Here is a 25,186-nt window from a genome sequence, read left to right as displayed (position 1 = left end):
GAAGTATAGCTTGCAGCTCTCCTTGAAACAAAAGAACTGCGAGCGATCTCCAGAAAAACGATCCGGGAGATTTACTTTCAGCTCCTTAACCCCTGCAGGTGCTGCTGCTGCGGGAGCTCCGCCAGCAGCCTGGGAGGTGTGCATTTTAATGGACAAATCATTAAATTGTCGAGTCAGGACCTGCACCTGATCGACCACCTGTTGCAACGTATTTTGAGGGGTATGCTCCATATTCCCACAAAATTTCAACAGGAGTATTAGGCTGCTGAATATGTTATGCACACCAGTGCCTGCAGGAAAGTACTGGTGTCAGAACTGTTATGCACTCCAGTGTCTGCAGGAATGTACTGGTGTTTGAACTGTTATGCAAAACAGATGGACTCACAGACAAACTGGGGGATATGACATAATGTACACAGAAGGTGATAGGGTAACAAAATACACACAAAGTGAACAGAGAAGCCCAGAGGCTAAGGAACTGGGTATCTCCCTTGTATTAGAACTGCTCAGATGGAAAAGCAAGATGTTGTGTTTTAATACGTAGAGAACCCGAAATGCTGTTGCTAAGGGCAACAGCAAAACCCTAAAGGGTTACCAACGGGTGTGGCAGTAAACTCCTTGGTCAGAGATGGAATGATAGACACAAGGAGAATCTCCACAATCCTAATTCTCACTTGCAGTGCACAGGTTTTAGCTTACTGCCACTAAACTGACCCCTGACACCTAGCACAGTGAGACAGGATTAGACAGGCAAGTCTTAGAATACAGCCGCAAACTTGCTAAGTTCACAGAGTAGTAACAGAACCCCAGCAAGCTAAACGACTGACTCCAGTCTTACTGCTAGGTCTGGATTGGCAGAGTGTAATACCAAATCCCCAGGCCTATTTGCAGTAAGCAACAAACAAATACAAAGCTACACAGTACTGGCTAACTTTCATGAACTGACTAACCAACAAAGATTCAGCAGCATCTGCTTACCCTGAAAAGAGGCCTTATAAAGCAGGTGCTGTCCACGCCCCACTCAGACCTCACAGACTGTGAGCACAAAAACCAGCACCGGATCCCCTGCCGTGCACAGAGCCTATAACCACTGCACAGCAAAAGACCCGAACCGGAGTATCAGCTGCGCTCAGGTTACTCCACTAGCACTTGTCTCCCGGTTGCCATGACGACGTGGCAGCACAGGGCAGGAGACCCTAACAGTCAGCACATTCAACTATGTAAAGAACAAAGTATTTAATAAGAATATTTCATTCATTCAGATCTAGGATGTGTTATTTGAGTGTTCCCTTGATTTGTTTGAGCAGTGTGTGTATGTATGTATGTATGTATGTATATGTGTAATATATATATATATATATATATATATATATATATATATATATATATATATACTTGCAAATGTCGGATCGGCACTCTCCTGAAGACGAGTATATTGCTCAGGTGCCCTCTGGAGAAATTGATGCAGGTAACAGGCTGTATAGCAAACAGCGGCACTCAGAGACTGACACAGCGAGAATAAAGTGCTGGTGCTTTTAATTCATGGCTGGTGAATCCAACGTTTCGGGGCACGCAAGCCCCTTTTTCAAGTTGAGCCAAAAACAATACAAAGTGTGCAAACAGTGAATAACATTTACCTTTATGGTGAGGAGGACCCACGTGTGGGAAAGACTGCAGCATCCGGGGGAGCCTGGAGCTTCCGTCCCGGATGTAGTGACGTGTCAGTGTTGCGGTCACGTGTCCTCCAGCGCGTCTCAGGCCGCCCCGTTGCCATGACATCCTGACGCTCCATGGTTGCTATGGACGTCTGAGGCAAGTGCGGGTGCCGGGGTCGCGGAGGAGGCGCGACTTCAGACTGAGGGTGATTGATAGTGCAAGTAATAATTGCGAGTAGGGAAGAAAATGTTGCACTATGCTGTCATAACATAAAGCAAGTGATTAAAATGCATACCGGCCTGAGTAAAAGGTCTCCTGGTTATCTAGCACTTGAATTATCATAGTTATTATATACAAAGCTGACTGCTAGTATGGTAGACCCCTAATCTATGCAGTGTTATACCGATATTCAAGATAAGTTCTATGTAGCATGCATAAGTTACACAGAGTAAGGACTACTGAGCCTAGTGCACCACCGGAGATATCGGAGGTGCAACCGTCCTTTTAATCAGGTGATGGAGACTGATAAGTGTTGCTCAGAAAACACTCCATTGGATTCTGTCATTGACACCTTTCGGCCTCACGGTGTCCAATCTGTACATCCACGTTGCCTCTCGTCTAAGTAGGGTAGCTGCTCTGTCTCCACCTCTCAGATTGGTGGGAATATGATCAATAATTTGGAACTGCAGGTCTTTCAATGTATGTCGCTTGTCGACGTAATGTCTGGCCACAGGTTGTTCCGATTTCTTGGTTAAAAGTGCTGCTTTTAATGCGGACCTGTGCAAGGCAAAGCGTTCCCTGGCATTGCGTATAGTCTTACCTACATACTGCTGTTTGCATGGACACGTGATTAAGTAGACTACGTGTGTCGTCGTGCAGGTGAGTACATGTTTAATGTTGTAGGAAGACCCGGTGGAGGTAGATTTAAACCTTGAGCCAGTGATCATTGTTTTGCAGGTTTCACAGCCTAAACATTTATAGCAGCCTGCTGCTTTTGTTAGGAAATTGGTGGTAGGTGCTGAATCGAATCCTGTAATGTCTGGATGTACCACGAAGTCTTTGATGCTTCTACCTTTTTTGTAGCACATCATGGGTCTTTTCCTCCTTAGCCCGATTAAGTTCTTATCAGTGGAGACTATGGGCCACAGTGCTTTGAGAGCCCGTGGGATCACTGCACTGGATGTGTTATATTGTGCCACAAATGGTACAATGTCATTCCTCTTCTTGATGGTGGGTGCTAGGAGTTGGTCTCTATTTATAGTCAGGATTTTTTGTTCATTGGTGAGTAATAATTTGCTGTTGTAACCTCTCTCTTTTTAATCCTTGCGGTCACGTTGTTCAAAGCAGATTCCAATTGTGTCGGATCACTGGTGATTCTGGCTGCCCTCATGTATTGGGATTTAGGAAGCCCCTTTTTGAGGGCAGTGGGATGGTGGCTGTTGTAGCGTAATAAAGTGTTTTTATCGGTTGGCTTGTGGTACACTTCAGTGTGGAGCATGCCATCCTTGATGATGATGTTAACGTCCAGATAATTTAATTTGTTGGGGTCACACTGCGATGTGACTCTAATGGTGGACGGTCTGGTGTTGATGGCTTCGATGAACCTTTCAAACCTTTCTTTGCCACCGGTCCAGAGCAGAAACACATCATCTATATATCTACAGTAGTGTAGAATATATTGTGTGTAAACGTCGTTGTTGAAAAACATGGACTGCTCTTCCTCTAGCATGAAGACGTACACTACTGTAGATATATAGATGATGTGTTTCTGCTCTGGACCGGTGGCAAAGAAAGGTTTGAAAGGTTCATCGAAGCCATCAACACCAGACCGTCCACCATTAGAGTCACATCGCAGTGTGACCCCAACAAATTAAATTATCTGGACGTTAACATCATCATCAAGGATGGCATGCTCCACACTGAAGTGTACCACAAGCCAACCGATAAAAACACTTTATTACGCTACAACAGCCACCATCCCACTGCCCTCAAAAAGGGGCTTCCTAAATCCCAATACATGAGGGCAGCCAGAATCACCAGTGATCCGACACAATTGGAATCTGCTTTGAACAACGTGACCGCAAGGTTTAAAGAGAGAGGTTACAAAACAGCAAATTATTACTCACCAATGAACAAAAAATCCTGACTATAAATAGAGACCAACTCCTAGCACCCACCATCAAGAAGAGGAATGACATTGTACCATTTGTGGCACAATATAACACATCCAGTGCAGTGATCCCACGGGCTCTCAAAGCACTGTGGCCCATAGTCTCCACTGATAAGAACTTAATCGGGCTAAGGAGGAAAAGACCCATGATGTGCTACAAAAAAGGTAGAAGCATCAAAGACTTCGTGGTACATCCAGACATTACAGGATTCGATTCAGCACCTACCACCAATTTCCTAACAAAAGCAGCAGGCTGCTATAAATGTTTAGGCTGTGAAACCTGCAAAACAATGATCACTGGCTCAAGGTTTAAATCTACCTCCACCGGGTCTTCCTACAACATTAAACATGTACTCACCTGCACGACGACACACGTAGTCTACTTAATCACGTGTCCATGCAAACAGCAGTATGTAGGTAAGACTATACGCAATGCCAGGGAACGCTTTGCCTTGCACAGGTCCGCATTAAAAGCAGCACTTTTAACCAAGAAATCGGAACAACCTGTGGCCAGACATTACGTCGACAAGCGACATACATTGAAAGACCTGCAGTTCCAAATTATTGATCATATTCCCACCAATCTGAGAGGTGGAGACAGAGCAGCTACCCTACTTAGACGAGAGGCAACGTGGATGTACAGATTGGACACCGTGAGGCCGAAAGGTGTCAATGACAGAATCCAATGGAGTGTTTTCTGAGCAACACTTATCAGTCTCCATCACCTGATTAAAAGGACGGTTGCACCTCCGATATCTCCGGTGGTGCACTAGGCTCAGTAGTCCTTACTCTGTGTAACTTATGCATGCTACATAGAACTTATCTTGAATATCGGTATAACACTGCATAGATTAGGGGTCTACCATACTAGCAGTCAGCTTTGTATATAATAACTATGATAATTCAAGTGCTAGATAACCAGGAGACCTTTTACTCAGGCCGGTATGCATTTTAATCACTTGCTTTATGTTATGACAGCATAGTGCAACATTTTCTTCCCTACTCGCAATTATTACTTGCACTATCAATCACCCTCAGTCTGAAGTCGCGCCTCCTCCGCGACCCCGGCACCCGCACTTGCCTCAGACGTCCATAGCAACCATGGAGCGTCAGGATGTCATGGCAACGGGGCGGCCTGAGACGCGCTGGAGGACACGTGACCGCAACACTGACACGTCACTACATCCGGGACGGAAGCTCCAGGCTCCCCCGGATGCTGCAGTCTTTCCCACACGTGGGTCCTCCTCACCATAAAGGTAAATGTTATTCACTGTTTGCACACTTTGTATTGTTTTTGGCTCACCTTGAAAAAGGGGCTTGCGTGCCCCGAAACGTTGGATTCACCAGCCATGAATTAAAAGCACCAGCACTTTATTCTCGCTGTGTCAGTCTCTGAGTGCCGCTGTTTGCTATACAGCCTGTTACATATATATATATATATATATATATATATATATATATTAGTTTATAAGGTCGACCACACTTAGGTCAACTATGTATGTATGTATGTATATATATATATATATATTTATTTTACAGAGAGAATAACCCTTATAGCGTGCTTCAAAGAGCAGCATCTAACCATAATTCCTCCCTTTGTCAGAATAATTACAACTTTGGGAGTGTATAGTTCATAAATTTAACTGGGCCAGTGAAGGTTTTACGTCTTGTTCGCCACTATTGGCAATACTATCCTTAGCCTAGGCACTATTATTATTCGTTGCCCATTGTCATTCTCGTTAGGCAGGTGGAATTTATAAGTATCCACCATATGGTACACTTTTAGATCAAATATAACCCTGATGAAGTTCTGTTAAAAGGACGAAATGCGTAGAGTTTTAAATAAGGTGATTTAGGGTATACATTGGAGGGTCCCCACCACTGAGCTCACATCCTGGGGTGGTTGGTGGCACTCATGTTTACACCTGTTTTGATGTATCCTGGTTGTTCCTATAATACACCTTGTACAATGTAAAGACTAATATACATTATGTATTTTATGTTGGATGTTACAAATAAACATTGGAATTTTATTAATCATAGTAATATAGTATCTAAGGTTGAAAAGAGACAATTGTCCATTGAGTTCAACCTATTTGTGGTCTCCTATGCAATCAAAGGTTATTTGGGTGTCTACATTGTTTTTGTTGAGAGGGTATCTTGCAGATGAAATACCTGGCTGAGTACAATCAAGCATCGGATCTCAAATATTCCAGGCTGGGATTTTAATCAAGTCCAATTAAAATACATCTGAAAGCATTTAGACATCAGAAACCCTAAAACTATAAGGACTTTTATATTGACAATGGACATTTGATGTTTTAGCGCCCTCCGGGTTATAACTTATATGTGTGTACACACACACACATTTTATATATATATATATTATATATATATATAGATATATAGATATATATACAAGATTTCCACGTGGTGGAGGGTGCACTCTCACTAAATATAGAGTCCAAACATATCTTCACGACAAAAGTTTTATTGTAGCCTCATGGATATCGACGTTTCGATCCTAAACCAGGATCTTTTTCAAGAAAGGCCATACATAAATCATCAAATCCAGTTTTGATATAGTGATTCACAATGGTTAAAAATACATCTGGAAAAAATGGAACAAAACGACTGAGCCTCCCAGGTCCCAATATGTAACAATAACAGTGACACTGATTATTGCAAACAAATACTATTAAAACGATTGGTTTAAAGAAAAGAAACCAATATATCAGAGCAGGTGGGCGGGGGTGAATAATCAGGAAGATGTATTTCATCACCGATGTGTGCACCAATGTTCCCCAAAAAAATAATTGCACAACTCATATATCCTCACCTTCTGTGAGCACATTCCAATAGTGCTGTGCCTAATCAATAAGGCTCTGTTTATAAGAGAATATCTGCATAGTTTCAATAATCAGAACAAACAGCTGCTGTAATCCAGAAAAAACATATCTGTAGTAAACATATATTATTTATTAAGACAAGGTCATATATCTTAATTAGTGGCTAATAATCACCTGTATGTCTGAAAACAGTGCACATGGAGTAGCACCTGGGCTAAACAATCTCCCACAATCAATCCATGGCCATAGAGTTTCAAGTAAACCAACATATAAATGCTGTAAACACAAAAACATCCAGGCTTTAAAGATATAAAACTAAATATAAACAAGCGTATCTGCGATCATAATCAATGAATACCTGTGTGTACAAGGTATATACATGCGGCAGCACCTGGGTAACATCCATAACTATAAACAATAATAAATCCAGGTCAATAAACTATAAATGACTCAACCAACGGACATTAAATCAATAAATAAGCTCAGAAGTTACTCACAGATGCAAGAGAAACGCCACACACGCCAGTAACTTCTGAGCTTATTATTAGCCACTAATTAAGATATATGACCCTGTCTTAATAAATAATATATGTTTACTACAGATATGTTTTTTCTGGATTACAGCAGCTGTTTGTTCTGATTATTGAAACTATGCAGATATTCTCTTATAAACAGAGCCTTATTGATTAGGCACAGCACTATTGGAATGTGCTCACAGAAGGTGAGGATATATGATTTGTGCAATTATTTTTTTGGGAACATTGGTGCACACATCGGTGATGAAATACATCTTCCTGATTATTCACCCCCGCCCACCTGCTCTGATATATTGGTTTCTTTTCTTTAAACCAATCGTTTTAATAGTATTTGTTTGCAATAATCAGTGTCACTGTTATTGTTACATATTGGGACCTGGGAGGCTCAGTCATGTTTTGTTCCATTTTTTCCAGATGTATTTTTAACCATTGTGAATCACTATATCAAAACTGGATTTGATGATTTATGTATGGCCTTTCTTGAAAAAGATCCTGGTTTAGGATCGAAACGTCGATATCCATGAGGCTACAATAAAACTTTTGTTGTGAAGATATGTTTGGACTCTATATTTAGTGAGAGTGCACCCTCCACCACGTGAAAATCTTGTCTACATTTGCGGACCTTGTCTGTCGGGAGTACCCACCATTGGAATCTTGATGAGAGTGCAGAACTTTCTCGTATATACATACATACATACATACATACATACATACATACAGTGGGGCAAAAAAGTATTTGGACAGCCACCGATTGTGCAAGTTGAGCCACTTAAAAAGATGAGAGCTCTGTAATTTACATCATAGATACACTTCAACTGTGAGAGACAGAATCTAAAAAAAAAAATCTAGGAAATCACATTGTATGATTTTTAAACAATTTATTTGTATATTCTTGAGGAATTGTCAGTGGGTTTCCTGTACAATGAGGTCTGAATATGTCTATTGTGGATTTTGATTTTAATGTCCAAGAAGCAAATCTCTGTCAGATGTGTAGTCAATGATAACTTGACTGTACTGGAGTACCTGTTGTGATCTTCAATCAGCTTGGCCAATGACAATTCGTCATGGGTCCAAAACAGAAGGAGATCATCTATATAGCGGTAGTAAAGTGAAATGTGCTCTGCAATAGTGGGGTTCTCAAAGACCATTGAACGTTCCACCTCCCATATGTAGGCGTTTGCCAGCGACGGGGCCACTGCTGACCCCATCACACACCCGGTTTTCTGTTTAAAAAACTGCCCATTGAAAAGAAAGTAGTTATGGGTCAATGTGAATTCCAGCAATGTTACAAATAAATCGACATCGGGCCCTGTGTACAATTGGTTATGAGTGATCAACCGTTTGACTGCTGCTATACCTGCCTGGTGCGGAATGCAGGTATAGAGGCTTGTTACGTCTAGTGTGTTGAGTTTAGTGCCATCCCGTACCTCCCCAAATGACAACAATTTCCTCAGAAGCACATTTGAATCCTTCAGATGCGTGAACATGGCTTGCATGCAAGGCTGCAGGTAAGCATCTAAATAGATAGTTATAGGTTCGCACAGCGACCCCCTGGCGTAAATGATAGGTCTGCCAGGGGGACGCTGTGCATCCTTGTGTATTTTTGGAATGGCATAAAATATCGGGAAAACAGGATGCACACAAGACAATTTATTGTGGATCTCCTGTGAAATCGAGCCTTCAGACAAGGCATCTGTCAGGATGCTATCTAGTGTGGTTTTGTATACGCAAGTGGGGTCACTTGCTAATAGACTGTACGTGTCTCTATCAGCCAGAAGGCGGTCACATTCTGTCCTGTGTGTCAAGAACCACCATGCCACCCCCTTTGTCCGCTCCCCTGATGATTATATCTGGTCTGTCTGTCAGGGAATTAAGGGCAGTCTGTTCATCTCTGGTAAGGTTGTTGAAGACCTGTGGTGGTGGTGGGGGGGGGGGGGGTTCATTCCGTAAATTCTCCATCATGTTGGTGAATGTCCTGAGTGATGCATTTTGTGACACTGGGTCAAACTTGGAAGTTGTTCCTAGCTTATGTATCTGTGGTGGAAGATCCTTCACTGTAGCATGATCCGGTTTCCTCTCAAAGTGTTCCTTTAGTTTCAATGTCCTGTTTCATTTAAAAGTCTCCACTTTCCATTTGAATTTGTCAGGGGCTTTAGTAGGTACATATGCCAGGCCTTTGGACAGGACAGCAATCTCAGCAGGGGATAAACTTGCTGAGGACAGATTGAAGATTAGGTCCGCGTTGACCTGGGGGGTCTTCCTCCCCGCTTGCCGCCTCGACTGGCCGCCCCATCTGGTGGATCTTTTAGTTTGCCTGACGTGATCGCCCGGGTCTTTACCCCTAAAGGGGCTCCCTGAGAAGAAGCTGTAATGTCGGATATTGACACCTCATCGGTCTCACTGGCTGACGTGCTATACTGCATTCTTTGTGTCCTACGTCTGCGTGGGCCTGTGAATTTTCTTTGTGAAGGAGGTCCCGTGCTGTCAGCCAACCAAGTGTAGAAACGGTGTTGTTCGTAATCGGCTTGGACTTTGCGTAACTTGTCTTTCTTATATTTAATTATAATTATATATTTGGGTAATTTTAGGAGACTAAAAAAAGTGGAAATGGACCGCTTACTCCCAACTGCAAGCCTAAAAACACTTGTCCTACTTATTAAACACCCCAATATACCTGTTTCATACCTTGTACCCCAATTTCCATCACTTTGCATTTTTTGACCCCAAAAATGACGTCATTATTGGCTAATTAAAAATAATTAAAAACTTCTAAGTGCCTCATTAGTCATTCAGGGGGATGTACCAGGGGTTCAGAACCAAATCCCAACATTTTTAGCTTTAAATAGGGATTATGCACTACTTACCACCAGCTCAAAGATGGTGAAGAGAAACCACGATAAACCCTATGGAGACTTATCGATAATAACATCGCCGCTAACAGGATACCAAATGATTGTATTTGTGATAAGTTATCAATATACTGCGGCTAATTGGATACTTCCTAACTGTCATTCTCTGTACTGCACATCTGACTGGAAATGGGAGCCCAGCAATTAGGCAACATACATAAAGATACATCATGTTCCTTATACAATATAACACTACAGCTGATTACAATGGTGATCTTCAGGCTATTAAATTAAAAAAAAAATTGTTTTGTTTTTACAGGTAACTTGTAGTCCAACTACGAATATAATACAAGGCTGCAGAAAGAGACAATGTGGAAATTAATCTCGTTTCCTGCTCTAGCCAACTAAAGATATAATTTCTTCTTAAGCTTCTGAAGGGTTCGAAGAAACTATTTTCATTTTCTGGATAGAAGTTTTAACTTATACATGATGAGTCTCACAGGAGAGAGACCACATCTGTGCTCTGAGTGTGATAGAAGCTTTACACATAAATCACGTCTTATCATACATCAGAGGAGTCACACAGGAGAGAAACCACATCTGTGTTCTGAGTGTGACAGAAGCTTCACATGTAAATCACATCTTATCAGACATCAGAGGATTCACACAGGAGAGAGACCACATCTGTGCTCTGAGTGTGACAGAAGCTTTACATGTAAATCACATCTTATCATGCATCAGAGGAGTCACACAGGAGAGAGACCATTTACATGTTCTGATTGCAGCAAGTGTTTTTCCTGGAAGTCATCTCTTGTTATACATCAGAGGAGTCACACAGGAGAAAAACCATTTACATGTTCTGAGTGCAGCAAGTGTTTTTCCCGGAAGTCATATCTTGTTATACATCAGAGAGTTCACACAGGAAAGAAACCATTTGAATGTTCTGAATGCACCAAGTGTTTTTCCCATGAGTCATCTCTTGTTGTTCATCAGAGGAGTCACACAGGAGAGAAACCATTTACATGTTCTGAGTGCAGCAAGTGTTTTTCCCGGAAATCAGAGCTTATTATACATCAGAGGAGTCACACAGGAGAAAAACCATTTACATGTTCTGAATGTAGCAAGTGTTTTTCCCATGCGTCATCTCTTGTTATTCATCAGAGGAGTCACACAGGAGAGAAACCATTTACATGTTCTGAATGTAGGAAGTGTTTTCCCCAGAAGTCACCGCTTGTTATACATCAGAGGAGTCACACAGGAGAGAAACCATTTGAATGTTCTGAATGTAGGAAGTGTTTTTCCCGGAAGTCACTTCTTACTATACATCAGAGGAGTCACACAGGAGAGAAACCATTTACATGTTCTGAATGTAGGAAGTGTTTTCCCCAGAAGTCAGAGCTTGTTATACATCAGAGGAGTCACACAGGAGAGAAACCATTTGAATGTTCTGAATGTAGGAAGTGTTTTTCCATGAAGTCACATCTTGTTAGACATCAGAGGAGTCACACAGGAGAGAAACCATTTACATGTTCTGAATGCAGCAAGTGTTTTTCCCAGAAGTCTTATCTTGTTATACATCAGAGGAGTCACACAGGAGAGAAACCATTTACATGTTCTGAATGTAGGAAGTGTTTTCCCCAGAAGTCAGATCTTGTTGTACATCAGAGGAGTCACACAGGAGAGAAACCATTTATATGTTCTGAATGCAGCAAGTGTTTTACTAGAAAGAAAACACTCAGTAATCACATGCGGAGTCACTCATCACATGTAACTTATCACAACTGTATGAATTCAATGGAGCCAATATTTATTTTCTGAATGTGACAAGTGTTTTATATAAATGACTCTTGATAAAGACAGGAGAGGTCAGACAAGTGGACCTGGAGGTACTTTTCCCCTTGGGAAGGTCTCTGTGTTAGGAACTAGAGCTGCAGTATAACAATAGCCAATGACCGTGGGACTGCCATTACTGAGCTCTGTAATATACAGCTGTTCTGCTCATGCAGGTGCTGGGACTAGTAGAGAGTTCCAGCAGCTCCTCTCAGTACTGGGATTCCTTCTCTGACCAGCAGGGCTATGAGTACTGGGTATTTCTACAGGAACAATGTATGCTGTTCTGTTTCACCATATGGGTTATATTTACTAAATATCAGTTTTTCAAAGCCACTGATTCTTACTGTCTATGATCGCTGGATGATAACGGGCAGTAATAATACATGTAAATTCAGGCTTGTTTTGCTTGTATTTCTATTGCCTTTAAATCCAGCACACAAATGGAGTGAAAATCTCTGGCTTTCAAAAAAACTGTAGTAACTACAGTATACCCGCTACAGGTCTTTCCTCTGGTCTCTTATACCTCTGTATTATTTCTCTAATACCTTTTATATTACTACTATTACTGTTTAGTAAAATGGTGCAAGTAAAACACTGGTCATCTGTATCCCATAGCAACCAAATGATAACACTTGTTTGTTTGCTGGCACTAGACAGCTAATAGCCGATATCTGGTTGCTATGGGTTACAGCACATGCTTGCTTTCCACATCATGTAAGTAAATAAGTCCCAATTTGTGCGCATTGGGCCTAATTCAGATCTGATTGCAGCAGCAAAATTGTTAGATAATGGGCAAAACTATTTGCTCTGTGGTGGGGCAGATATAACGTGCAGAGGGAATTAATTAGATTTTTCTCGGTTATTTGTTTCTGTGCAGGGTAAATACTGGCTGCTTTATTTTTATACTGCAATTTAGATTTCAGTTTGAACACACCCCGCCCAAATCTAACTCCCCCCACACATGTTATATCTGCCACCCCCCCCCCCTGCACTGCACATGGTTGTGTCCATTAGCTAACAATTTTGCTGCTGCGATCAGATCTGATTTAGGGCTTCTGTGTACCAGGGTAATAGTAAAGTTCCTTCACAATAAATGAAACTAGTATGACAGTAATAATATACACAATACTAACTTTGACATAGGGGGTTATTCAGGCCTGAACACAGCCATGCATCTGTACGCAGTGGCTGCATTTTGGTGGTCTGCGCACATGCACTGGCCGCAGTGCACATGTGTGACCCTTCTCGCGGCTGCATCTATGAAGGATGTGGCTGCAAGATGATTGGGGGTGGGGTGTGGTGGACCCAACAAGGGCATGCCGTGACTGTTTTCGGTGCGTGATGTCCCATGCAGCAGCTCCATTTATAAGATATGGAGGCTGACCATCTGACTGCGCAGACAGGCTGCACTGCCAGGGGTCAACATTAGTTTGATGCGTCCACAATCTAATTGCAGATGCATCGGGCTGGCAGACCATCACACATACCGGGCAGCCTTGTCCTGTGCTGGGCGGCTCCCAGCATGTGAGGAGATGGACGCAGATCTGGCTGCATATATCTCTGAATCAGGTCCATAGTACTCAGTGATGTAACTCAGACAGATCTGTCCTGTATGTAGACTGAAGGGCCATGTACAAATAATGGGCCGGATGTAATGGCTTGCGAGACGGCCGGAGCTCCGAGACTGGTTTTGCATTGTAAACATTTGCTGCTTTTAAAAAAACATTTCAAGTTCGGCCGGATTGGAGCTCTGGCCGTCTCCAATCCATTACATCCGGCCGCATATCTGTAATAACCATACATGTTACTAGCAGTTGTCCCCATAACACTCATTGAGTAAAAGGATTTCATCAGTATTTAATACTTTTGTACATTCCTCTTCTACATTTTAGAAGATAGACCCAGGAGAGATACTTAGGTGATCATGTAACAATGACTATCTGGCACCTCAAAGAATCATTTTATCATTATCTCTTACGTCCTAGAGGATGCTGGGGTCCACATTAGTACCATGGGGAATAGACGGGTCCCTTGGGAGCCATGGGCACTTTAAGAGTGTGGGCTGGCTCCTCCCTCTATGCCCCACCTACCACACTCAGTTTAGAAAATGTGCCCGTTGGAGCCGGTCACAGCTAGGGGAGCTCCTAGGAGTTCTTTTTTTTTGAATTGGGTATAGGCGACAGCCTCCCTGCTTCGTGGGACTTAGGGAGGGAATAGGAACCAACCCTAGAGGTTAATGTCTCCTATTTCTGCTGACAGGACACTGAGCTCCTGACGGTGATGATCGCTAGCCCCCGAGGCAGCACTGCCGCCACCCCCTAACAGAGCCAGAAGGTCGAGGTGGTGAGTATGACGCCGGTGCCCCGATAAGCGGGTCACCGGTGAGAATGGTGGCACAAGGGTGGGAGTACAGCCGTGTAAGTCTGCGCTCCAGAGGGCTCAGAGGTACATGTGTGCGGCGCTGTGAGGGGAGCCCTGGGCAAGCGCAATACCCTTTACGCTGGTCCCTATTGCTATCAGGGACTCTGTATTGCTACTAGCCACCATTACCTCAGGCCAGTATAATCTCCAGAAGTGCGGGAAGACGTGCCATTACAGGGGGCGGAGCTTCTCTTCAGAACGGATCCAGCACTCACCAGCACCATTTTCTCCCTGCAGATCACAGCTCAGAGACGCTGACAGGGAGCGCTGCCCCTCAACATAACTCCAGCTATCCTGTGCGGTACCAGAGGGTTACAGAGGGGGGAGAGTGTTCACATTTTAGTACTGTATAGTCTATTAAGGTTACTCAGTCAGCACCAGACTTTTATTATATAACTGCCTACTGGGGCACTGTGTGTGCTGGCTCCTTAACTCTGTCTCTCTGAAGGTACTTGGGGGAACCTGTGTCTGACATTTTTCTCTGTGTGTGTGTATGTTTATATATCTCACATTACCATGTCTAGGGACTCTGTGTCTTGTGCTGCAGAGTGTGTATCTTCTCCAGAGGAGTCTATTCCATGTACTCAGGAATGCAATATACTGTCTCAGTCTTCTGAATCCGAACCCCAGTGGGTGGCTTCTATTAAGGGAATGATATCCCAGATTTCATCTAGGATAGCTCATAATGAGACTGAAACACAGGTTTTGAAAAAATCTGTAGAGGTTTTGTCGTATTCTGCTCCCACTACCTCATCCAAATCCCCTGGTATATGCCCCCAAAAAGCGTGCTCTTGCCCAGATATTGCAGGTCGACACGGAAACCGACTCTAATACGGGAGTTGGTGATAGAAATATACTGGGGGGGAGGCATCCCTTGCTAAGGGGGTGCAACTCATAATTGAGGCCATTAGGGACGTTTTACACATTACTGACAAGGTACCTGAGCAGGTTGAGGAGGCTTACTTTACAGACAATAAGAAAGCCTCCCTTGCCTTCCCTGCGTCTAAGGAATTAAACGCATTGTTTGAAAAATCCTGGGAAATTTCGGACACAAAATTCCAGATCCCAAAGAGGGTTCTCGTTGCTCCTCCTTTCTCTGAAGAGGACAGGAAAAAGTTGGAAAAACCCTCCTATAGTAGAAGCTTCTGTATCTAGATTGTCTAAAAAGGTGGTTTTACCTGTCCCTGGGTCTACCACTTTGAAAGAGCCGGCAGACCGCAAGATTGAGACTATGCTCAAATCAATATACACAGCTTCAGGCATGTGGTTAAGGCCCACTATTGCCTGTGCATGGATTTCTAAATCCATAGTAAAGTGGTCAGGCACATTATTAGAGGATTTAGATTCTATGGATAGAAGTGACATTAAAATGTTTTTCTCTGACGTCCTAGTGGATGCTGGGAACTCCGTAAGGACCATGGGGAATAGCGGCTCCGCAGGAGACTGGGCACAAAAGTAAAAGCTTTAGGACTACCTGGTGTGCACTGGCTCCTCCCCCTATGACCCTCCTCCAAGCCTCAGTTAGATTTTTGTGCCCGGCCGAGAAGGGTGCACACTAGGGGCTCTCCTGAGCTTCTTAGTGAAAAGTTTAGTTTTAGGTTTTTTATTTTCAGTGAGACCTGCTGGCAACAGGCTCACTGCATCGAGGGACTAAGGGGAGAACAAGCGAACTCACCTGCGTGCAGAGTGGATTGGGCTTCTTAGGCTACTGGACACCATTAGCTCCAGAGGGGCCGAACACAGGCCCAGCCTCGGAGCTCGGTCCCGGAGCCGCGCCGCCGGCCCCCTTACAGAGCCAGAAGCAAGAAAAGGTCCGGAAAAATCGGCGGCAGAAGACATCAGTCTTCAACAAGGTAGCGCACAGCACTGCAGCTGTGCGCCATTGTTACTCAGGCACACTTCACACTCCGGTCACTGAGGGTGCAGGGCGCTAGGGGGGGGCGTCCTGAGCAGCAATGTAAAACACCTTGGCTGGCATAAATACACCACATATAACCCCCAGGGCTATATGGGTGTATTTTAACCCCTGCCAGAACTTACCAAAAAAGCTGGAGAAAAGGCCGCCGAGAAGGGGGCGGAGCCTATCTCCTCAGCACACTGGCGCCATTTTCCATCACAGCTCCGCTGGAAGGACGTCTCCCTGACTCTCCCCTGGAGTCCTGCACTACAGAAAAGGGTAAAAAAGAGAGAGGCGGCACTAATTTGGCGCAGTTTTATAGTAACAGCAGCTATAAAGGGAAAAGCACATTTTATAGTGGTATTCCTGTATATATATAGCGCTCTGGTGTGTGCTGGCATACTCTCCCTCTGTCTCCCCAAAGGGCAAGTGGGGTCCTGTCCTCTATCAGAGCATTCCCTGTGTGTGTGCGGTGTGTCGGTACGATTGTGTCGACATGTTTGAGGAGGAAAATGAGATGGAGGCGGAGCAATTGCCTATTATACAGTTGTCACCCCCTAGGGAGTCGACACCTGAGTGGATGAGCTTGTGGAAGGAATTGCGTGACAGTGTCAGCTCCTTACGACAGACAGTTGACGACATGAGACAGCCGGCTACTCAGCTTGTGCCTGTCCAGGGGTCTCAAACGCCATCAGGGGCTTTAAAACGCCCGTTACCTCAAATGGCAGACACAGACACGGATACTGACTCCAGTGTCGATGATGAGGAGACAAAAGTGACTTCCACTAGGGCCACACGTTACATGATTGAAGCAATGAAAAATGTATTGCATATATCTGATAATACAAGTACCACTAAGAAGGGTGTTATGTTTGGTGAGAAAAAACTGCCTGTAGTTTTTCCTGTATCCGAGGAATTAAATGAAGTGTGTGATGAGGCGTGGGTTTCCCCCGATTAAAAAACTGATAATTCCTAAAAGGTTATTGGCATCGTACCCTTTCCCGCCAGAGGATAGGGCACGTTGGGAAACACCCCCTAGGGTGGATAAAGCGCTCACACGCTTGTCTAAACAGGTAGCACTACCCTCTCCTGATACGGCCGCCCTAAAGGAACCTGCCGATAGAAAGCTGGAGAATATCCTAAAATGTATATACTCTCACACGGGTGTTATACTGCGACCAGCAATAGCCTCAGCCTGGATGTGCAGTGCGGGCCTGGCGTGGTCGGATTCCCTGACTGAAAATATTGATACCCTAGATAGGGACAGTATATTATTGACTATAGAGCATCTGAAGGATGCATTTCTATATATGCGTGATGCACAGAGGGATATTTGCCGACTGGCATCAAGAGTTAGCGCGCTGTCCATTTCTGCAAGAAGAGGTTTATGGACGCGGCAGTGGTCAGGGGATGCGGATTCTAAAAGGCACATGGAAGTATTGCCTTATAAGGGGGAGGAGTTATTTGGGGTAGGTCTATCAGACCTGGTAGCCACGGCAACTGCTGGAAAATCCACATTTTTACCCCAGGTAGCTTCTCAACCTAAGAAGACGCCGTATTATCAGGCGCAGTCCTTTCGGCCCCATAAGGGCAAGCGGGCAGAAGGCGCCTCATTTCTGCCCCGTGGTAGAGGGAGAGGAAAAAGGCTGCAACAAACAGCCAGTTCCCAGGAACAAAAGCCCTCTCCCGCCTCCGCAAAGTCCTCAGCATGACGCTGGGGCTTTACAAGCGGACTCAGGCACGGTGGGGGCCCGTCTCAAGAAGTTCAGTGCGCAGTGGGCCCACTCGCAAGTGGACCCCTGGATCCTTCAGGTGGTATCTCAGGGGTACAAATTGGAATTCGAGACGTCTCCCCCTCGCCGTTTCCTAAAGTCTGCTTTACCGACGTCTCCCTCCGACAGGGAGGCGGTATTGGAAGCCATTCACAAGCTGTATTCTCAGCAGGTGATAATCAAGGTACCCCTCCTGCAACAGGGAAAGGGGTATTATTCCACGCTGTTTGTGGTACCGAAGCCGGACGGCTCGGTGAGACCTATTTTAAATCTGAAATCCTTGAACACTTACATACAAAGGTTCAAATTCAAGAAGGAGTCACTCAGAGCGGTGATTGCGAACTTGGAAGAAGGGGACTATATGGTGTCTTTGGACATCAAGGATGCTTACCTCCATGTCCCAATTTACCCTTCTCACCAAGGGTACCTCAGGTTTGTGGTAGAGATGAGCGGATTCGGTTTTACTCGGTTTTACTCGGTTCTCAAAACCGACCCTTATTGGCTATCCAAAACACGTGACATCCGTGAGCCAATTAGATGCCGTTTTGAGAACCGAGTAAAACCGAGTAAAACCGAACCCGCTCATCTCTAGTTTGTGGTACAGAACTGTCACTATCAGTTTCAGACGCTGCCGTTTGGTTTGTCCACGGCACCCCGGGTCTTTACCAAAGTAATGACCGAAATGATGATACTCCTTCGAAGGAAGGGAGTTTTAGTTATCCCTTACTTGGACGATCTCCTGATAAGGGCAAGATCCAGGGAACAGTTGGAAGTCGGGGTAGCACTATCTCAGATAGTGCTGCGCCAGCACGGTTGGATTCTCAATATTCCAAAATCGCAGCTGATCCCGACGACACGACTTCTATTCCTAGGGATGATCCTGGACACAGTCCAGAAAAAGGTGTTTCTCCCGGAGGAGAAAGCCAGGGAGTTATCCGAACTAGTCAGAAAACTCCTAAAACCAGGCCAAGTCTCAGTGCATCAATGCACAAGGGTTCTGGGAAAAATGGTGGCTTCTTACGAAGCAATCCCATTCGGCAGATTCCACGCAAGAACCTTCCAGTGGGATCTGCTAGACAAATGGTCCGGGTCGCATCTTCAGATGCATCAGCGGATAATCTTGTCTCCAAGGACAAGAGTGTCTCTCCTGTGGTGGTTGCAGAGTGCTCATCTTCTTCTAGAGGGCCGCAGATTCGGCATTCAGGACTGGGTCCTGGTGACCACGGATGCCAGCCTGAGAGGCTGGGGAGCAGTCACACAGGGAAGAAATATCCAGGGCTTGTGGTCAAGCCTGGAGACATCACTTCACATAAATATCCTGGAGCTAAGAGCCATCTACAATGCTCTGAGCCTAGCAAGACCTCTGCTTCAAGGTCAGCCGGTGCTGATCCAGTCGGACAACATCACGGCAGTCGCCCACGTAAACAGACAGGGCGGCACAAGAAGCAGGAGGGCAATGACAGAAGTTGCAAGGATTCTTCGCTGGGCAGAAAATCATGTGATAGCACTGTCAGCAGTGTTCATTCCGGGAGTGGACAACTGGGAAGCAGACTTCCTCAGCAGACACGACCTCCACCCGGGGGAGTGGGGACTTCACCCAGAAGTCTTCCACATGATTGTGAACCGTTGGGAAAAACCAAAGGTGGACATGATGGCGTCCCGCCTCAACAAAAAACTAGACAGGTATTGCGCCAGGTCAAGGGACCCTTAGGCAATAGCTGTGGACGCTCTGGTAACACCATGGGTGTACCAGTCAGTGTATGTGTTCCCTCCTCTGCCTCTCATACCCAAGGTACTGAGGATCATAAGAAGGAGAGAAGTAAGGACTATACTCGTGGCTCCGGATTGGCCAAGAAGAACTTGGTACCCGGAACTTCAAGAGATGCTCACAGAGGACCCGTGGCCTCTACCTCTAAGAAAGGACCTGCTCCAGCAGGGACCCTGTCTGTTCCAAGACTTACCGCGGCTGCGTTTGACGGCATGGCGGTTGAACGCCAGATCCTGAAGGAAAAAGGCATTCCGGATGAAGTCATCCCTACCCTGATCAAAGCCAGGAAGGATGTAACCGTACAACATTATCACCGTATTTGGCGTAAATATGTTGCGTGGTGCGAGGCCAGGAAGGCCCCTACAGAGGAATTTCAACTGGGTCGTTTCCTGCATTTCCTGCAAACAGGACTGTCTATGGGCCTAAAATTAGGGTCCATTAAGGTTCAAATTTCGGCTCTGTCGATTTTCTTCCAAAAAGAACTGGCTTCAGTTCCTGAAGTACAGACGTTTGTCAAGGGGGTACTGCATATACAACCTCCTTTTGTGCCTCCAGTGGCACCTTGGGATCTCAATGTAGTTTTGGGGTTCCTCAAATCACATTGGTTTGAACCACTTTCCACTGTGGACTTAAAATATCTCACGTGGAAGGTGGTAATGCTGTTAGCCCTGGCTTCAGCCAGGCGTGTCTCAGAATTGGCGGCTTTATCCTATAAAAGCCCTTACCTAATTTTTCATATGGACAGGGCAGAATTGAGGACTCGTCCTCAATTTCTCCCTAAGGTGGTTTCAGCATTTCACTTGAACCAGCCTATTGTGGTGCCTGCGGCTACTAGGGACTTGGAGGACTCCAAGTTGCTGGACGTAGTCAGGGCCCTGAAAATATATGTTTCCAGGACGGCTGGAGTCAGAAAATCTGACTCGCTGTTTATCCTGTATGCACCCAACAAGCTGGGTGCTCCTGCTTCTAAGCAGACTATTGCTCGTTGGATTTGTAGTACAATTCAGCTTGCACATTCTGTGGCAGGCCTGCCACAGCCAAAATCTGTAAAAGCCCATTCCACAAGGAAAGTGGGCTCATCTTGGGCGGCTGCCCGAGGGGTCTCGGCTTTACAACTTTGCCGAGCAGCTACTTGGTCAGGGGCAAACACGTTTGCTAAATTCTACAAATTTGATACACTGGCTGAGGAGGACCTGGAGTTCTCTCATTCGGTGCTGCAGAGTCATCCACACTCTCCCGCCCGTTTGGGAGCTTTGGTATAATCCCCATGGTCCTTACGGAGTTCCCAGCATCCACTAGGACGTCAGAGAAAATAAGCATTTACTTACCGATAATTCTATTTCTCGTAGTCCGTAGTGGATGCTGGGCGCCCATCCCAAGTGCGGATTGTCTGCAATACTTGTACATAGTTATTGTTACAAAAATCGGGTTATTATTGTTGTGAGCCATCTTTTCAGAGGCTCCTCTGTTATCATGCTGTTAACTGGGTTCAGATCACAGGTTGTACGGTGTGATTGGTGTGGCTGGTATGAGTCTTACCCGGGATTCAATATCCTTCCTTATTGTGTACGCTCGTCCGGGCACAGTATCCTAACTGAGGCTTGGAGGAGGGTCATAGGGGGAGGAGCCAGTGCACACCAGGTAGTCCTAAAGCTTTTACTTTTGTGCCCAGTCTCCTGCGGAGCTGCTATTCCCCATGGTCCTTACGGAGTTCCCAGCATCCACTATGGACTACGAGAAATAGAATTATCGGAAAGTAAATTCTTATTTTACGTCACATACAGGTTTCTGCAGGTTTCCTGGTGGAGGCCATGAAGGACCTGGGTCATCTGAATGCAAGGACGTCTTCCATGGCTGTCTCGGCACACAGGGGACTCTGGCTGCGCAAATGGTCTGTGGATGCGGAATCCAACAAAAGTGTGGAGATCCTACCCTTCGGGGTAAATCCAGAAAACCTACACCAGCAGGTTCCCAGGAACAGAAGCCTGGTTCTGCTTCCTCTAAATCCTCAGCATGATGGTGGACCTCACAGCCTGGAAATCGTGCAGGTGGGAGCACATCTAAGAAATTTCAGTCAGGTCTAGGTGTCCTCAGGCCTGGACCCCTGGGTGCAAGATATTGTATCCCAGGGGTACAGACTGGAATTTCAAGAACTCCCACCTCACAGATTCTTCAAATCAGGCTTACCAGCTTTGCTGACAGAAAGCGCTATCCTACAGGAAGCCGTTCAAAAATTACAAAGGACAAATGTCATTGTCCCAGTTCCACCTCATCTGGAAAACAGGGGTTACTATTCAATCCTATTTGTAGTGCCGAAACCGGACGGTTCGGTCAGAGCAATATTGAACCTGAAATCTTTAAACCCTTATTTGAGGGAATTCAAGTTCAAAATGTAATCTCTGAGAGCGGTGATCTCAGGTCTGGAGGAGGGGTAATTCCTGGTATCAAGGATGCATACCTCCATATTCCAATTTGGCCGCCACACCAGGCTTATCTCAGATTTGCACTGTTGGACTGTCACTATCCGTTCCAGGCACTGCCATTTGGCCTCTCCACTGCAGCGAGGGTGTTCACCAAGGTAATCGCAGAAATGATGTTACTCCTCCGCAAGCAGGGAGTGAACATAATTCCATATCTGGACGATCTGCTGATAAAGGCATCTTCCAGGGAGAAGTTGTTGCCAGAGGCAGAACTCTGGGAGGCAACGGAGTCATCTGCCGCCGGGCTCCTGCTCTGAAGGGGGGCACCTCTCCTCCCATTCTGTGAAACCATTGAATTAAGTTAATTGATAGCTGTTGCTGTCTTTTCAATGGCCGACTTCCTCACTGGTCCCTGCACCTTACAAATCACACCCTCTTTATTATACTGAATATACACATTTTACAAGTGTCACACCAAGGATTAGAAACCACAACCTATTACACTGGAAGCAGACACCTTACTGATGAAGCTGTTTGCTCCTGTATAGGAAATATGAGAAATGTAACTATATGAAGCTACTTCTCTGACAATTACACGTAACTTCATATAGTAAGAATTCTCATGCTTCCTCTACAGAAGCAAATAACTCCATCAGTAAAGTGTCTGCTGTCAGTGTAACAGGTCATGGGTTCTAATCCTGGGTATGACTGCTAAGAAATTTGTGATTTAAAATAAAAGACAATTAAATGTATAAATACAGTATATACATTTTTTCAGAACACTGCATATATACACACACACACATATATATTTATCTTAATATAGGAAATAGGGGGGCAGCAATATTTATCTTGCCTCCGGGCGACTGACGAACTTACGCCACTGGTTGTTGCAGAACATTGTTCTCACAACTCGACTACTCCGGGATCATGGATGGATCCTGAATCTTCCAAAGTCACATTTGGAGCCAACAAGGAGATTGTTTTTCCTAGGGATGATCCTGACACGGAAGTGCAGAGGGTGTTTCTAACAGTGGAGAAAGCGTTGGTGATACAATCAATGGTCCGGGACTTCTTGAAGCCTGCCTGGGTATTGGTTCATCAGTGAATTTGCCTTCTGGGTTAGAAGGTTGCCTCCTACGAGGCTTTACAGTATGGTAGATTCATTGCAAGAATCTTCCAGCTGGATCTCCTGGACAGGATCTTGCCTGCACATGCACCAGAGGATACATCTTTTGCCGAAAGCCAGGATTTCACTCCTATGGTGGCTACAAATGCCTTGCCTTCTTGAGGGCCGCAGATTTGGGATTCAGAACTGGATCCTTCTAACCACGGATGCAAGTCTCAGAGGTTGGGGCGCGGTCACCCAAAGGAAAAACTTCCAAGGAAGGTGGTCAAGTCTGGAATCCATACTTCTGATAAACATTCTGGAACTAAGAGCCGTCTACAACGGCCTTCTACTAGCGGCACATCTTCTACAAGAACAGGCCATTCAGGTGCAGTCGGATAATGTAATGACGGTGGCCTACATAAACCAACAAGGCGGAACGCAGAGCTGCAATGTCAGAGGTAACAAAGATCCTCCTCTGGGCAGAAAGGCATGCGATGGAGCTATCAGCGATCTTCATTCTGGGTGTGGACAACTGGGAACCGGACTTCCTCAGCAGATACAATCTCCATCCAGGAGAGTGTGGCCTCCACCCCGAGGTGCTCGCAGAGGTGACAAGTCTTTGGGGCGTACCTCAAATCGACATGATGGCCTCCTGCCTCAACAAGAAGCATTGCAGGTACTGTTCCAGGTCGACCCACAGGCAGTGGTGGTGGACGCACTGGTGACTCCGTGGATATTCCAGTTGGTGTATGTGTCCCCTCCACTTCCGCTCATCCCAAGGATTCTCAAACTTATAAAAAAGAACAAGAGTTCAAGCGATCCTCCTTGCTCTGGATTGGCCAAGAAGAGCTTGGTACGCGGATCTTCTGGAGTTACTGCTGGAAGATCCGAGGCCTCTTCCTCTTTGAGAGGACCTTCTGCAACATGGTCCGTTCACTTATCAAGACTTGCCACTGCACGTTTGATGGCATGGAGGTTGAACGCCAGATCTTAGCTCGGAAAGGCATTCCGAACAAGTTTATTCCTACCCTGATACAGGCTAGGAAAGGAGTAACGTCTAAACATTACCATCGTATTTGGAAAAAGTATGTGTCTTGGTGTGAATCCAAGATGTTTCCTATGGTGGAGTTTCAACTTGGGCGGTTTCTCCTCTTCCTGCAAGCAGGTGTGGATCTGGGCCTATGTTTGGGCTCCATAAAAGTCCAGATTTCGGCCTTGTCCATTTTCTTCAAGAAACAATTGGCTTCCCTCCTTGAAGTTGAGACTTTTTTGAAAGGGGTCCTGCACATCCAGGCTCCCTTTGTGCCTCCTACGGCACCTTGGGATCTTAATGTGGGTTTGCAGTTCCTGCAATCAGATTGGTTCGAGCCTTTAAAGGAGGTTGAGGTCAAGTTTTTCACTTGGAAGGCACAAAGTGTGCATCTGCTAGACGTGTCTGAATTGGGGGCTTTGACCTGCAAAAGCCCCTACTTAATTTTCCATGAAGATAGAGTTGAGTTCAGGACGTGTCAGCAGTTTCTTCCAAAGGTTGTGTCGGCTTTTCATATCAACCAACCTATTGTGGTGCCAGTGGCTACTGACTCCTCAATTACCTCAAAGTCTTTGGATGTTGTGAGGGCTTTGAAGATTTATGTGAGAGAACTTCACGTCACAGGAAGTCGGACGCTCTGTTTGTCCTTTATGATCCCAACAAGGTTGGATGTCCTGCTTCTAAGCAGACGATTTCTCGCTGGATCAGGTTTACTATCCAGCATGCTTATTCTACGGCAGGCTTGCCATGTCCAAAATCTGTTAAGGCCCACTCTACTCGTAAAGTGGGTTCTTCCTGTGCGGTTGCCCGGGTTGTCTCAGCTTTACAGCTTTGCCGAGCAGCTACTTGGTCAGGGTTGAACACGTTTGCCAAG

General features: G+C 45.2%; 1 protein-coding gene across 1 annotated transcript in view; it reads left to right on the top strand.

The window, feature by feature from the left end:
- LOC134936091 (zinc finger protein 850-like) overlaps nucleotides 1–15,710 on the top strand; it is a 250,676-nt gene extending 234,966 nt beyond the window's left edge. The window contains exon 3 of the mRNA XM_063931005.1: nucleotides 10,597–15,710. Within this exon, the coding sequence (XP_063787075.1) occupies nucleotides 10,597–11,878 (1,282 nt within the window). The 3' untranslated portion in view covers nucleotides 11,879–15,710. The remainder of the gene's footprint in view (nucleotides 1–10,596) is intronic.
- The last annotated feature ends 9,476 nt before the right edge of the window (nucleotides 15,711–25,186 follow it).

The sequence above is a fragment of the Pseudophryne corroboree genome, chromosome 6 (genome assembly GCF_028390025.1).
Source record: "Pseudophryne corroboree isolate aPseCor3 chromosome 6, aPseCor3.hap2, whole genome shotgun sequence".
Classification (NCBI taxonomy): Eukaryota; Metazoa; Chordata; class Amphibia; order Anura; family Myobatrachidae; genus Pseudophryne; species Pseudophryne corroboree.
Note: the sequence above shows the minus strand (reverse complement) of the source record. Positions and strands in the feature narration are given on the sequence as shown.